Source organism: Sorex fumeus, unplaced genomic scaffold (assembly GCF_029834395.1).
Source record: "Sorex fumeus unplaced genomic scaffold, SorFum_2.1 ptg000037l, whole genome shotgun sequence".
In the NCBI taxonomy this organism is placed as follows: Eukaryota; Metazoa; Chordata; class Mammalia; order Eulipotyphla; family Soricidae; genus Sorex; species Sorex fumeus.
Genome location: NW_026606094.1, coordinates 62,665,969 through 62,681,774, shown reverse-complemented (window position 1 = coordinate 62,681,774; position 15,806 = coordinate 62,665,969). Strand labels below are relative to the sequence as shown.

The following is a 15,806-nucleotide window of genomic DNA, read 5'->3' as shown; positions in this document are numbered from 1 at the left end:
GTCCAATACATACTTATTTTTATCCCTCATTATTTCATGAACTCACTGAATTATTAAAATTCATTGACAACCCACCTATGTTGCTATTTTGGCTAAATTAATATGATTTTTTTTTTGCTTTTTGGGTCACACCCGGAGATCCTCAGGGGTTCCTCCTGGCTCTGCACTCAGAAATCAATCCTGGCGGTGCCGGGGATCGAACCCGGGTTGGCCGCTTGCAAGGCAAACTCCCTCCCTGTTGTGCTATCGCCCCGGCCCATAAATTAGTATGATTTTTTGTCAAAAACTGCATTTAGCTTTTTGTTGGGGACCATAATAAATAAATTGAATAAACTGTATGGTTCACCTTCACAGGCAGCTACCAAAGCTGTGACTTTTATTATTATTGCACCAAAACCTGTCATGCCTTAACTCTTTCTTGTATATCTACTCTAGTTAGCATTCTAATATATAGAAAAGAAGGATGAAAGAGTGATTGAGAGGAAAAATGTGAAGTTGGGATATAAAGAAGTAGAGAAATGTCTGATGGGCACTTAAGGTTTCTGGATTATCTAAAAAGAATGCAAATATTGAGAACGACCTTCAAGGCAATAACATAAAATTAGATGGGAAATAACTTACATTTGTATTTCTCAGTCTATACATTTAGTGAGCATAGCACTGCACTGTCCTCTCGTTCCTCATCGATTTGCTCGAGCAGGCCCAGTAACGTCTCCATGGTGAGACTTGTTGTTACTGTTTGGCATATCAAATACGTCGTGGGGAGCTTGCCAGGCTTTGCCGTGCGGGCGCGGGCGAGATACTCTCGGTAGCTTGCCGGGATTAACATGTTGAAGAAAATTAAAAACAAAAAAAACTAAGGCTTAGTTTTTTTTGTTTTTTTGTTTTTTAAACATGAGTGCGGTAGGGGGTGAGGGGTGGATTTCTGAAAGTATGCACAGATTTTTAATGCCCTGGAGGTCCATCTTGAAGCCTCTCACTGCTTTTTTTGAAAAGATGCCTCCCTAATCCTCCCAGGAGGGGAGATGCATGTCGAAAGTAGACTATGGACTGAACATGTTTGCCACTCAATGCCTCTTTTGCAGACCATAACACCCAAAAGGAGAGAGAGAACACAGGGGATTGCCCTGCCACAGAGATAGGGGGGGATGGGGGGATGGGGGTGGGGGGATATTAGCCATGGTGGTGGAAAATGGGCACTGGTGGAGGGATGGGTATCTGATCATTGTATAATCGAAACCCAAGCACAAAAAATTGTAAATCTACAACTGTACCTCATGGTGTTTCACTAATAAAAAAAAAAAAAAAGAAAAGATGCCGCCCTGACCCTTGTTGAACACAGACTGGCACAACAGTGACACACTTGGGCTATGATCCCTATTGGACTCAGTCCTTTCCCTCAGACCTGCCCATCCCAAGGGATGCCGGGAGCCAGACCACAGGGCCATTCTGCTCACTTACACAAATGGGCAGTTTCTGTACTTTGGAGAGCGCTTGTACTTGTCACTGTTAGTGAGCAAGTATTATTTAAAATCATCAGATTAGATGAACCCAACTATAAGAGTGCAACTGAGCTGCACTCAGAGCTGTAAATTCCTCCAAAACTGGCAGAAGCACCAGTCTGTAAGAAAAGAGAGAAAGAAAGTGTGCCAATGATAATGGGGACAGGTCTATAGAAGAAAATATTTCAGGCGAGTGGCACAGACTGCTGTAAAGAGCAGAGTTAGAGGAGCACGTAGGGTAGCTTAGAGAACCGAGCACTGCTGTTTATATGGGTGAGTGAGACTGAGGTCTATGATAACCTTGATAACACATCATTTTAGTGACACAGTAAGAACTAAGCTTTAGTGGAATGAGTTTAGTAGATACTTATAAAGAAGAACAGTAATATTGGAACTAGATTGAAATGAAGTGGGACTCAAAGGTGCTCACTCCTGGCTCTCACTCAGGGCTCACTCTTGACAGGGCACAGGGGACTATACAGGGTACAGGGGATCGAACCTGGATCAGCTGTGCAGGGCAAGCACCCTGCCTGCTGTACTATCTCTCAAGTATCTAAATTTATTTTTCTTAAGATGGGTGATCATAAAGAAATAGTGATAGATAAGCTGATTAAAGTCACACACACACACACACACACAGACACACAAATCCCACAAAACAAAATAGGAGACAATTTCCTGGACCAATGTAGATAAGGTAAGTTAGTTTTTTCACTAAGATGGCTACCCTGGTATGGCATGGGATAACTTGGTGAGTTTGAGGATGAAAAGATATGTGGTTTTCTCCTCATTGCTTTATTATACTACCTCATATAAACCTATTAAAAATTATCTTGGGTGAATAAGATTTTTTCTCCTGTGGAAACAGAAAAAAATCATGAAACATCTTACATTAGAATAACTATGATTTATTGATGTGTTCTCCACTTATATCAAAGTCCAATTATATTACAAGAGCATTGAGGATTTAAAAGTGACTGCAGAGAGAAAGTTTAGAGCAACAAGAGGAAAACATGTTCTGAACTTCAAACAAATAGCTCATAAGCAAACATCTGAAATACAGCCAACATTTTTTTAATACAGCCAATTTTTATGTGTGTTAGTGTCTATTTACATTAAAACCAAGAGATAAGCTTCTAATTTAGTTCAGGATCTGAGCTGAATAAATTAATTTAGGTGATTATAGTCACATTTTGGCCACACCCCTGGTGTTCAGGGATTACTCCTAGCTCTGTGCACAGGGATTACTTCTGGCAGTGCTTAGGGGACCATATATTGTTTCAGAAATTGAACCAGAATCAACTTTGTGCAAGAAAAGTCCTATACTATCACTCTGGTCCCTGAGAACCTATAATTTCTGCCAAACATTTAAATATTGTTATTTTATTTTAAAGGGAAATATGCTTTCAAGAAACTGCTGAATGACCTTATATCCAGGTAAGATTAAGAAATGTTGGGGCAATAATGCCAAAAAAGGGAGGGGAAAGATATATATATATATATATATATATATATATATATATATCACTTGATCACTTGATCCCCAGTTATTCATCGATTTACTCGAGCGAGTGCCAGTAATGCTAGCGTAGCCCAATGGCATCTGTTGATCCTAGGAACATGCAGAGCCTCAAACCGATCATTCAAGGTCTTGACGAAGAAGTCTGACCATCTTGTAGGTGGGTGTTCACGTGATCTTTTGACATCCCATGGAATCCAGTCAGTAATGGCTCTAGTCCAGCAGTTGTCTGTAAACATTATGTGTCCAGCCCAACTGATTTTTGATGCCTTGGCAAATGAGACAACATCCCTGATTCTTGAGCGTTGACAGAGATCAGAACTCCGGATTCTATCTCTCATTTGAGTGAAGCGTGATATTCCAAGCATAGCTCTTTCGATTTCTCTTTGAGAGACCCGAATAGCGTTCTCATCCTGTTTTCGTAGGGCCCAGGTCTCTGAGGCATATGTTAATGCAGGAAGAACAGTGGAATCAAAGAGATGTGCCCAGAGCCAGAGTTTCTTCATCCTCTTAGTTATTTCTTCAACGCTCTTGAAGGCATTCCAAGTCGCTCTTGTCCTCCTGTGTAACTCAGGTGCCAGGTCATTCATCATGTTGATTTCTCGACCTAGGTATATATAACTGTTGCATTCGGAGACAGTGGTTCTGTTGAGAGTGAATGGAGCGTCAGGAACAAGGCTGTTTCTCCTAAACATTGTCTTCGTAAGATTCAGCTGTAGTCTGACCTTTCCACACTCATGGTCAAAGTCAGCCAGCATTTGTGCTGCTTGGCTGATGTTTGGTGTTATTAGAATGATGTCATCAGCAAAGCGGAGGTGGTGTAGTTGCCGACCATCTATCTTCACTCCCATTCCTTCCCATTCCAGTTGTCACATGATGTTTTCGAGAGTGGCACTGAAGAGTTTTGGTGAAATAGTATCACCCTGCTGAACCCCTCTCTTGACATGAATGATTACTTCTTTGTAGAATGGTGAGATCCTGGTAGTGAATCCGTAATAGAGCTCACGGAGGATCCTGATGTATTGAGTTTGTACGCCCTGATTGGCTAGGGCTTCTACGACCGCTTTCGTCTCAACAGAATCAAAGGCCTTCTTTAAATCAATGAATGTTAGACAGAGCGGCATCTTGGACTCCTGAGAAACCTCAATGAGCTTAGTAATCGTGTGGGTATGGTCAATGGTACTGAATCCTTTTCGGAACCCAGCTTGTTCACATGGTTGTCCTTCATCTAGTGTTCTGCTAATCCTATTCAGGATGTCTCGAGTGAACAGTTTGTAGATGACAGACAATAGGCAGATTGGGCGATAGTTGCCAATGTTGTCCCTTCTTGTATAGTAGTACAGTCTTGCTTGTTTTCCATTGGGATGGAACCTTGCATTCAGACAGGTAGCGTGTGAAGAGCCGAGCCAGCGTATTGATGAGTACTGATGGTAAGTTCTTCAGGTGTTCAGGTCTGATCTTGTCTGGGCCAGGTGCTCTTTGTTTCTTTACCGATGAGATAGCATGTTGAATTTCGGAAGGGAGAACGTTGGGAACAATATATCCATCGTGCGGAATGTGGTATGTGGGCAAGTGGACGTGGCTATTAAAGAGATCTGAGTAGAAGTCATGAATAATCTTCTCCATTGCCCTTTTGGAAGATGTGATAAATCCATCAGGATGTCGGAGGGCAGTCATCTTGGTCTTGTAGTTGGTGAAGGACAGGCGGGCATTACGAATGCTTTTCCTGGCTTCTGCCGCATCTACCAGCACCTCTGTTCTCCTGTCTTTGAGGTCATCCTTGATGGCTTCTCTGCATTGTTTTGCCAGCTCGGATGTTCGCTTGCGGTTGCCTGAGGCATGTGCCAAGCCACGTTAGCAAATAAGTTCAAGAGTGTTCGAAGAAAGGCGGTTTTTTTGTGGTTATCTCTCTCTTGGCATTCCTCGCACAATCATGGAGGTACTGAATCATTCGATCGTATTCCTCATCAATGTTGTCAATGACAGCATCTTTCCATGTTGCCGCAACAGAGCCAAAGAGCTCCCAGTTGGTGGTCGTTCTGGGAGTTCTCTTCTTAAACTTTGCATTCTTTTCTCCTCGTTCTGTGAGGTAGAATTTTGCATGAAAGAGATGGTGGTCCGATCCCGTTTGGAATTTTGGGACAACAGCAACATCAGTTAGGCAAAACCGCTGATTGAATATGAGGTGGTCTATTTCATTGTGGAACCATCCACCGGGAGACTCCCATGTCCAACGTTTAGATTCAGCCTTTTGGAACTGTGAGTTACCATGGAAGGTCTTGGTTGATATGATGAACTCAGTCTGTCACCCTGTTCGTTCCATTCTAGGCCATGGGTCCCAATGTGGAGTTCATTGGCTGATCTTCTTGGTCCTATCTTGGCATTAAAATCACCGACAATGATCTTGTAGAATGTGTGATCTTCTTTATAGAACTTCTCCAGCTCCATGTAGGACTTCTCAATTTCTCTTTCACCATAATTGGATGTTGATGCATAGACAACAAAGATAGAAGCTGCCGGCAGTGAGCCACATCTATTCAAGTGTAATTGTCTGATTCGGGTTGTTAGGCATTCGAATGAATCAATGCTCATGGCTAAGTTCGTGTTGACAAGGATACCGACACCCCCGACGCCTCTTTTGTCACATGTTCTAAGGAACAGTTCTTCTCCAGTGTCGAAAACGGTGTGATGTGATTGATGTCTTCTCGTTTTGGTCAGACCAATGATGTCATACTTGATCTTTCGCGCTTGTACCATCAGGTGCTCGATTGATGCATCAGATGCCAGCGTACGTGCATTGAAAGTACAGACAATCATTTTTGTCTTTCTTCGTTTTGGCAGCCTATTTCTGCCTTGGGATTTTATCAGCCTCTCCTTCCACATCCTTCTCGACTCCGCCGTATTCAGGGTCAGGGGAATGAGATCCATTTTTTTTTTTTACTGGATTTGGCATATCGAATAGACCACAGATAGCTTGCCAGGCTCTGCCGTGTGGGTGGGATATTTAAGGTACCATATATATATATATATATATATAGAGAGAGAGAGAGAGAGAGAGAGAGAGAGAGACAGAGAGACAGAGAGAAGAAAGTGAGGCGTAGAGGCAGTCTCGTGGGGTGTGCAGGCAGGGTTGGTAAGAGGGATACTAGGGGCATTGGTGTTGGTAAATGTACACTGGTGGAAGGATGAATGTTGGAACATTGTACGACTGAAATTCAATCATGAAAGCTTTGCAACATGTATCTCACAGTGATTCAATTAAAAAACAGATCAATGAGCACAAAGCTGAAATAATTAACTCCCTTTACTAAAAAAAGTGGTTTTTCATTATTTTACTTATTCTATGAAAGGGTTTTTATGACAACAAATAGGCCTCTGAGAACTCTGTCTTACCTGCATAATGGGTTAAAATCTAATTAAAATAAAAACATTAATATTCAATAGTAATTTTTCCACATCATTTTTACTTCTTAACTTAATTATAGTTTCAAATCTCCACCTCCAAAATCTGTAAGAGCATATTTAATACACAACTCTGGCAGCAAGCTCTGGAAGCGTCAGAGTTCCTCCCTCTCAATTGCCCCCCTATTTCCACCCAATGCTGAGTTCTTGGTTCAAGCACCTGAGTCTCGAAAGAAAGAAAGAAAGAAAGAAAGAAAGGAAAGAAAGGAAAGAAAGGAAGAAAGAAGGAAAGAAAAGAAAAGAAAAGAAAAGAAAAGAAAAGAAAGAGGAAATCCTGGGTTAGTGAACTGCAAACCTTTTTTTTACTTGAATGCCTAACCACTCCCTCCTGGGAACTCAGCTATTGTTTGATATAAAGATAGGTCAATAAATAATCACAAGAGCAGAAACTGGAAATTATGCCAAGTTAAATCCAAAATTATTTGGCTTCAAATGCTTTTGATCATTTTCTCAAATTTAATATATCTGCAAAGTAAAATATACACCACCAAAAGTATACCATAAAAATGCTTTTTCTTGATAAGTGCATCCCAAAGACAAATTTCAAACATATTTAACACATTTGCCAAATGGCAGCATCCTTGGTACAGGTGTACCTCCCAAGTCGTTTTTTGGAATAGACTTATCCTTTCTTTGGTATATGTATTCATGATTCTATCTATCTATCTATCTATCTATCTATCTTTATTAAGATATAATATTGTGATTTTTTGGAAGTCAAATATTGTATGGATTTCTATAGCTCTAAATGTATAACAATGGACCTGGGATTGTAGCTCAGTGTTAGAGCACTGGCCTTACCTGTATAAGGTCCTGAGTTTGCTTTCTGACACTGCAAAAAAAATTGAGGGAGAGAGAGAGAGAGACTTTGTGAGGCTGCAGAGATAGTACAGTGCATAGGACACTAGCCTTGTGCACCATAGATCTGGTTTGATTCCCAGCACTTCATACAGTCAGGAGTGATCACTGAGCACAGAACCAAGAGTAAGCCCTAAGCACTGCCAGGTGTGACACAAAGACTAAAATTTAAAAAATATGTTTGTAACAATGATATTCATGATCAGCAACACTTTTAACATCTTGGAGAGATTTATAAAGATAATAATTAGCACTCAAAATTCATTTCTCTAACTTTAGAAGTTACTTTTAGGTGATCAGACGAGAGACGATGATGGGCTGGAGCGATAGCACAGCGGGTAGGGCATTCGCCTTACAAGCGGCCAACATGGCCGACCCGAGTTCGATTCCTCCGCCCCTCTCGGAGAGCCTGGCAAGCTACCAAGAGTATTGGATATGCCAGACACAGTAACAACAAAGTCTCCAATGGAGACGTTACTGGGCCCGCTCGAGCAAATCGACGATCAACGGGAGGGCCTTTACCTTTACCTTTTAGGTGATACCATCAAGTAAAGGAATTCAAAATTCATAATTGTAGGTGGCAGAATTTCAAAACAGACATTTCAGCAAATGCTTTGGTAAGAGGAAGTTTGATAGTTTGTTTGAGATTCTGTGATCAATTCCAAATGTGACTTTTATGAAGGAAAATACTCTTAGTTGTGTTTCTTCTGAAGTGTTTGCTTAGTAGGCAGTCAGCCTCAGTGATTTAGAGAAATAAATGCCATCTCCAGAGAAAAGCCATTATGGAAAAATACCATCTCTACCCAAAAAATTCCCAAAAGCCTCACAAATTCCAGGAGGTATTAAAATTTTACCATTATATCTCCACAATCCAGCAAACCGAAGAAGGAAGCAATTAATATAGGAATTTAACTCAGATTCCTTATATATTACACCAGTACTAGTGGCTTACCAGTTAGACTGCAGTTTTAGATATTTAAATAACAACAAAAATACTCTGTGTTTTCCACATATATATTTAAATGACAATACACTGTGAGTGGTACCTCTTTCTGGTTACATAAGTATATGACTCACTTATAGGGTTTGTATATTTATTTGCACCACTTACATAAATATGCCTTCTGGGGTCATTCGTCCAGCTTGAATTAAATTGACTCCAAATTGAAGTCCTGCTGCGTAGGCAAAATATATAAAGGCATGACTGAATGCATAACAGCTTCCAATGATCTGTGCTTTCTTCAAGGCATTTCTGAAATGCGTAACATTTATTAAACAATAGATATGAAGTATATAGGCAAGATAATTTTAAAGACAAATTTTATTTTAGTCACCTTGATTTACAAGAGGGCTGGAGCGATAGCACAGCGGTAGGGCATTTGCCTTATAAGCAGTCAACATGGCCGACCCGAGTTCGATTCCTTCGCCCCTCTCGGAGAGCCCGGCAAGCTACCAAGAGTATCTCGCCCTCATGGCAGAGCCTGGCAAGCTACCCGTGATGTATTCGATATGCCAAACACAGTAACAACAAGTCTCATGATGGAGACGTTACTGGGCCCGCTCAAACAAATTGATGAACAATGGGAGGACCGTGATCGTGACCATGATTTACAAGAATTGTTAAAGTTAGGGTTTCATGTAGTCAAATGCTTTGCATGACTCACACTGGAGACATTACTGGGCCTGCTTGAGCAAATCGATGAACAATGAAAGAACAGTGACAGTGACAGTGACAGGGTTTCATGCATCTAGTGCTACAACCTTCCCTCTACCATCTCTTGGTTCCCTCCCTGAAAACTTGCCCTCCCCCTCCCGTCTCTGCCATAGCTCAGTTCAGTAGATCAGTTCACAGATTCTGTTATGCAATACAATTTTGTTTTATTTTATTTATTTTTGGTTTGGGGCCATCCTGCAGTGCTTAGAGCTTATCCCTGGTTCTGTGCTCAGGGCTAACTCCTGGCAGTGCTCAGGGGCCATATATGATGTTCAACAAATCTGGGTTGGCTGCACTCAGGGCAAGTGCCCTATCCACTTAACTATAGCTCTGGCCCTAGCAAGGTCATTTTAAGAAATCTAGAATGGTGAATTTAGAAGACCAGAAATGTTATCTTTTGGGGCTAAAACGTTTTTTTTAGGATTAAAGAGAGTGATTTTTTTTTAAAAAAACTAGAGATATAGTGAAAACAAAAGATTTAATTTTTTCCCATATTGCTATAAACTCTATAGTTCTGTGTAACCACACTGTTTCTATAAACTTTCAAATGAATGACTAAAGTTCATGTAAGAACAGCTAAAGATGACAGAGAGAGAGAGAGAGAGAGCACTATATGCGTGAAATGCTAATATTAACAATTCTTGTAAATCAAGGTAACTTAGCAGGTAAGGCTTCTGTTTTACACTTGGCCAACCTGGGTTCAATCCCTTTCTGTCAGTCCCTGAGCACTAGTAGGGTGATTCCTGAGTGTAACCAGGAGTGACCCCTAAGCATTGCTGGGTATAGTCCCCTGCGCCCCCCTCAAAAAAAAAGCTGAAGACAGAATGAAAGAGATTTTGTCTAGAAGTATTTAGAAATATTTTCTAATGTAATCTGGTGCTAATACTATGAACAGAGGAAAGTAGAGGGCGATATGAATCACAAGTTGGAATAAAGGAGCATACAGCTATTTCTCTCTGATAAATACAAAAACTATTGCTGAGTAAATGTGATAAATACTAGTTTAAAATGAAAAGGAGCAATCACATTTATTGTTTATATCTTGTTTTAAAATATGAATTATTTTAGGGATTCAATATAAAGATCTGGGAAACTGTATTATTTTTAATATATTATCTTTAATATGTTGTCTTCATGGAGGTGCTGTACCAGTTGATTGTATTCCTCATCAATGTTGTCAACAATGGCATCTTCCCATGTTGCCGCAATAGTGCCAAAGAGCTCCCAGTTGGTGGTCGTTCTGGAAGTTCTCTTTTTAAACTTTGCAGCCCTTTCTCCCCACTGTGTAAAGTAGAATTTTGCACGAAGGAGACGGTGGTCCGATCCCATTCGGAATTTGGGGACAACAGCGACAGTGGTCAGGCAAAACTGTCGATTGAATATGATGTGGTCTATTTCGTTGTGGAATCATCCACCGGGAGACTCCCATGTCCAACGTTTAGATTCTGCCTTCTGGAACTGTGAGTTACCATGGATGGTCTTGGTTGACATGATGAACTCAGACAGTCTCTCACCCTGTTCGTTCCATTCTAGGCCATGGGTCCCGATGTGAAGTTCTTCAGCTGATCTTCTCGGTCCTATCTTGGCATTAAAATCACCCACAATGATCTTGTAGAAGGTGTGGTCTTCTTTATAGAACTTCTCCAGCTCCATGTAGAACTTCTCGATTTCTCTTTCATCACAATGAGATGTTGGTGCGTAGACAACGAAGATAGAAACTGCCGGCAGTGAGCCACATCTATTCTAATGTAAATGTCCGATTTGGATTATTAGGCATTCGAATCAATCAATGCTCATGGCCAAGTTTGTGTTGACAAGGACACCGACGCCTCCGACACCTCTTTTATCGCATGTTCGAAGGAACAATTCTTCTCCAGTGTCGAAAACGGCATGGTGAGATTCATGCCTTCTTGTCTCAGTCAGACCAATGATGTCGTACTTGATCATTCGTGCTTGTACCATCAGGTCCTCGATGGATACATCTGATGCTAGCATATGTGCATTGAAAGTACAGACAATCAGTTTTGTCTTCCTTCGTTGTGGCAGCCTAGTTCGGCCTTGAGATTTTATCGGCCTCTCCTTTCTCATCCTTCTCAGTGCTGCCATGTTGGTGAAACCTTTAGGGTCAGGTGAATGAGACCAGTTGTAGTTACTGGTTTTGGCATATCGAATACACAGCGGATAGCTTGCCAGGCTCTTCCGTGCACGCGGAATACTCTCGGTAGCTTGCCAGTCTTTCCGAGAGGGATAGAGACTTTTGGGACGACCTCTAATCGCCCTTGTAGGTGTTACCATATTTGAACCCTATCAAATATGGTACGACAATTCCAGAAAATGGGTATTTAGTGTTTTATGATGTGTTGCGCGGCTGCTTTGTGGCTGCGCGGGTCCAGAAAGCGTCCTGGAGTGTGGTGGTGGCTGGGTAGTGGAGGTAGCACCTCCATGAATGTGCGAGGAACGCCAAGAGAGAGATAGCCACAAAAAAAATGGCTGTCTTCGAAAACTCTTGAGCTTATTAGCCAGCGTGGTTTGGTGCATGCCTCGGGCAAACGCAAGCTAACGTCCGAGCTCGCAAAGCAGTGCAGAGATGCAATCAAGGAAGACCTCAAAGAGAGAAGAGTAGAAGTGCTGGTAGATGCGGCAGAAGCTGGGAAAAGTATTCGTAACGCCCGTCTGTCCTTTGCCAACTACAAGACCAAGATGATTGCCCTCCGACGTCCTGATGGATCCATCACATCCTCCAGAACAGCAATGGAGAAGATTATCCATGACTTCTACTCAAATCTCTTCGATAGCCATGTCTACTTGCCAACATACCAAATTCCACAGGATGGATATGTCGTTCCCAACGTTCTCCCTTCCGAAATCCGACACGCCATTTTGTAGGTAAAGAAACGAACAGCACCGGGCCCAGACAAGGTCAGACCTGAACACCTGAAGAACGTGCCGTCAGTACTCATCAATACACTGGCTCGGCTCTTCACATGCTACCTGTCTGAATGCAAGGTTCTGTCCCAATGGAAAACCAGCAGGACCGTTCAAGAAGGGAGACATCCATGACATTGGCAACTATCGCCCGATCTGCCTATTGTCTGTCATCTACAAGTTGTTCACTCGAATCATCCTAAATAGGATTGGCAGAACACTAGATGAAGGACAACCATGTGAGCAAACCGGGTTCCACAAAGGATTCAGCACCATCGACCATATCCGCACGATAACAAAGCTCATTGAGGTTTCTCAGGAGTCCAAGATGCCGCTCTGTCTAACATTCATTGATTTAAAGAAGGCCTTTGATTCTGTTGAGACGGAAGCAGTCATTGAAGCCCTAGCCAATCAGGGCATTCAAGCCCAATACATCAAGATCCTCCGTGAGCTGTATTGTGGATTCACTACCAGGATCTCACCATTCTACAAAGAAGTGATCGTTGATGTCAAGAGAGGGGTTCAGCAGGGAGATACCATTTCACAGAAACTCTTCAGTGCCACCCTCGAGAACATCATGCGACAACTGGAATGGGAAGGAATGGGAGTGAAGATAGATGGTCGGCAACTACACCACCTCCGCTTTGCTGATGACATTGTTTTAATAACACCAAACATCAGCCAAGCGGCACAAATGCTGGCCGACTTTGACCGTGAGTGTGGAAAGGTAGGACTACAGCTGAATCTTACAAAGACAATGTTTATGAGAAACAGTGTCGTTCCTGACGCCCCATTCTCTCTCAACGGAACGGCCATCTCCGAATGCAACAGCTATGTGTACCTAGGTCGAGAAGTCAACATGACAAATGACCTGGCACCTGTGCTGCGCAGGAGGAAGAGAGCAGCTTGGAACGCCTTCAAGAACGTTGAAGAAATAACTAAGAGGACGAAGAACCTCCGGCTCTGGGCACATCTCTTTGATTCCACTGTTCTTCCTGCATTAACATATGCCTCAGAGACCTGGGCCCTATGTAAACAGGATGAGAATGCTATTCGGGTCTCCCAAAGAGGAATTGAAAGAGCTATGCTTGGAATATCACGTTTCACTCAAATGAGAGAAAGAATCCAGAGTTCTGACATCCGTCGACGATCAAGAATCAGGGATGCTTCGAGCGGCTCTCCAGCACGGCCATGGCCCCAGAAGCACAAGGACTTAATGCAGAACCCAGCAGCTTGGAGCAGAAAAGTGAACGGACTATGCGTTGATCCAGCCCATCAAGTCTGCCGGAGGGGAAAGGGTGTTGCCCCATTCGCCCTCTCCTCTCTGGAAAGAAAGATGGCGGCCACATGGGAGCCTTGTGGACAGCAGGTATGAGCCGGGAGTGTGGGGGCGACTAAAACCTCATGGGAAGGGGGGCGTTTCGCTCCGCCCTTCACGCCCTACCGAGGCCACCGGTTGCCCCCCGCGAGCGGCTCTCCAGCACGGCCACGACTCCAGAACACAGAAACCAATTTCTTAACTATCTGACTTTCAGTAGAAATACTCCCAGGGTCAATAGGTAAAATAGCAGAAATCCAAAACCAACATTTAATTCTTGAACCCAGCTCTAGAAAGCAAATCACTTCACAATGCTTTTTCAGCATGTCTGATTTGGGGGGGGGGGGGTAAACTCTAAATAATAGTGGTGAATCTTATTGAAACAATGAATCTAATCAAAGCAGATAGAGTGTTAACTAGAATTCATCTGCCTCACAGGGACGGGGAGGGGTGGGGGGTGGGGTTTTATTGGGGTTCTTCAGGGTAAAAAATAAGTATTGGTAAAGGGAAATGTGTTTGATATTTTCATGACTGAGACATAAACCTGAAAGCTTTGTAACCTTTCCCACAGTGATTCAATAAATAAATAAAAAAAAAACCTTAAAAAAAAAAAGAATCAGGGATGCTGTCTCGTTTGCCAAGGTGTCAAAAATCAGATGGGCTGGTCACGTAATGAGATTTAAAGACGACCGCTGGACTAGAGCTGTTACTGATTGAATTCCACGGGATGTTAAAAGACCGTGTGGCCACCCACCTACCAGATGGTCAGACTTCTTCATCAAGATCATGAACGATCAGTTTGAGGCTCTTCATGTTCCCAGAGCGAACAGATGCCATTGGGCTACACCAGCACGCGACAAGGACAAATGGAGACGTTACTGGCGCCTGCTCGAGCAAATTGACGACTAACGGGAAGTTAAGTGATTAAGTGATGTTATCTTAGGAATCTTATTTCAGGAAAGTAGGGAAAATTCATACTTAGTAATGTCAGTTCACGGTGGGAGGAACAGAAATATTTATTGTAATTGTGTTTGTTTTCAGTTCTCTTCCAGTCTATTGGGGAAATCATAGAGAGAATTATGATATGGAATTATTGGAAAACATTGTAGCACTGCACTGTAGCACTGTCCTCCAATTGTTCATCGATTTGATTGAGCAGGGCCAATAATGTCTCCGTTGTGAGACTTTTTACTGTTTTTGGCATATAGAATATGCCACGGGGCGCTTGCCAGGCTCTGCCATGCGGGAAGGATATTCTTGGTAGCTTGCCAGGCTCTCTGAGAGGGGCGGAGGAATTGAACTCCATTCGCCCGCATGCAAGGCAAACGCCCTACCGCTGTGCTATCGCTTGAGCCCGGAAAAGATTGTAGAGCAAGTAAATAGGCCGGTAAACTATAGGAATTACTCAGGAATACTTTATAGAAACAAATTTTTCTATAAACAAACAAACTAGAGTTATGGAATCAGAATGAATGTCAGAATGAATGTATAATCACCTGTGCTGAGTCTGAAGCATCTCTTCATACATTTTCTCAAAGACTTTTTCTCTTGTTAATGATATGATAGTACGTATATTCTCCACAGTTTCTGTTGCTATCTGATAAGGACAAAAATTATTAAAATAAAATTAGTAATGATTAGACTTCTGTCACTTAACACTAGGAACAAGTATCAATTCAAAGAGTAAGAGTTGAAAGCTTTCCAAACTTAAGACCTGTCACTGTCACTGTCCTCCTGTTGTTCATCTATTTGCTTGAGCGGGCCCAGAAACGTCTCCATTGTGAGACTTGTTACTGTGTTTGGCATATGGAATACATCACGGGTAGCTTGCCAGCTTTTGCTGTGCGGGCGAGATACTCTTGGTAGCTTGCTGGGCTCTCCGAGATGGACGGAGGATTCGAACCTGGGTCAGCCAGATTGGCTGCCTGCAGGGCAAACGCCCTACCCGCCATACTATCGCTCCAACCTTAGCGCAGTAGTCAGCACGTTAGTCTCATAATCTGAAGGTCCTGAGTTCGAACTTAAGACCAAATCACAGAAATCCAGGAAAGTGATAGAACACCAAATTTCTAAATGTAAGTCTTAGAAAAGATAACTGAAAAATGATCACATAATAAAGGAACAATAAAGGAAAAGATACGCAAACTTGTTAAGGAAAATGGGTAAAATACAAACCTAACCCCAATAAAGTTATTATTGGATTCCTCAGCCAAAACTATAGCAGGGGAAAGGAAGCTTTTCTCAGCCAGGGCCAGTCAAATATTATAATATCACCGGCAAGCCATCCAATACTTGCAGATGGAGCCAATGGAAACTGTAAGATGCCTGTGTGCCTGTTCCGTCATGAACCAGGGCCAGACTATATGATTTCATAGCCTTCTTTGGCTCACAGGCTGGATATTCCCAACACTGATGAATAGATTAGGAGTTGAATGACATATTTACCATTCTAAAAGATAGAAAATTTTAGCTAATAATAGTAATACTCTAAAATTATCAATTAAGCTG

At 42.3% G+C, this 15,806-nt stretch overlaps 1 protein-coding gene across 1 annotated transcript in view; it reads right to left on the bottom strand.

Moving 5' to 3' along the window:
* ABCB5 (ATP binding cassette subfamily B member 5) overlaps positions 1 to 15,806 on the bottom strand; it is a 172,966-nt gene that overhangs the window by 20,746 nt on the left and 136,414 nt on the right. Inside the window, 2 exon segments of the mRNA XM_056118701.1 lie at positions 8,453 to 8,593; positions 14,795 to 14,895. Coding sequence (XP_055974676.1) covers positions 8,453 to 8,593; positions 14,795 to 14,895 — 242 coding nt within the window.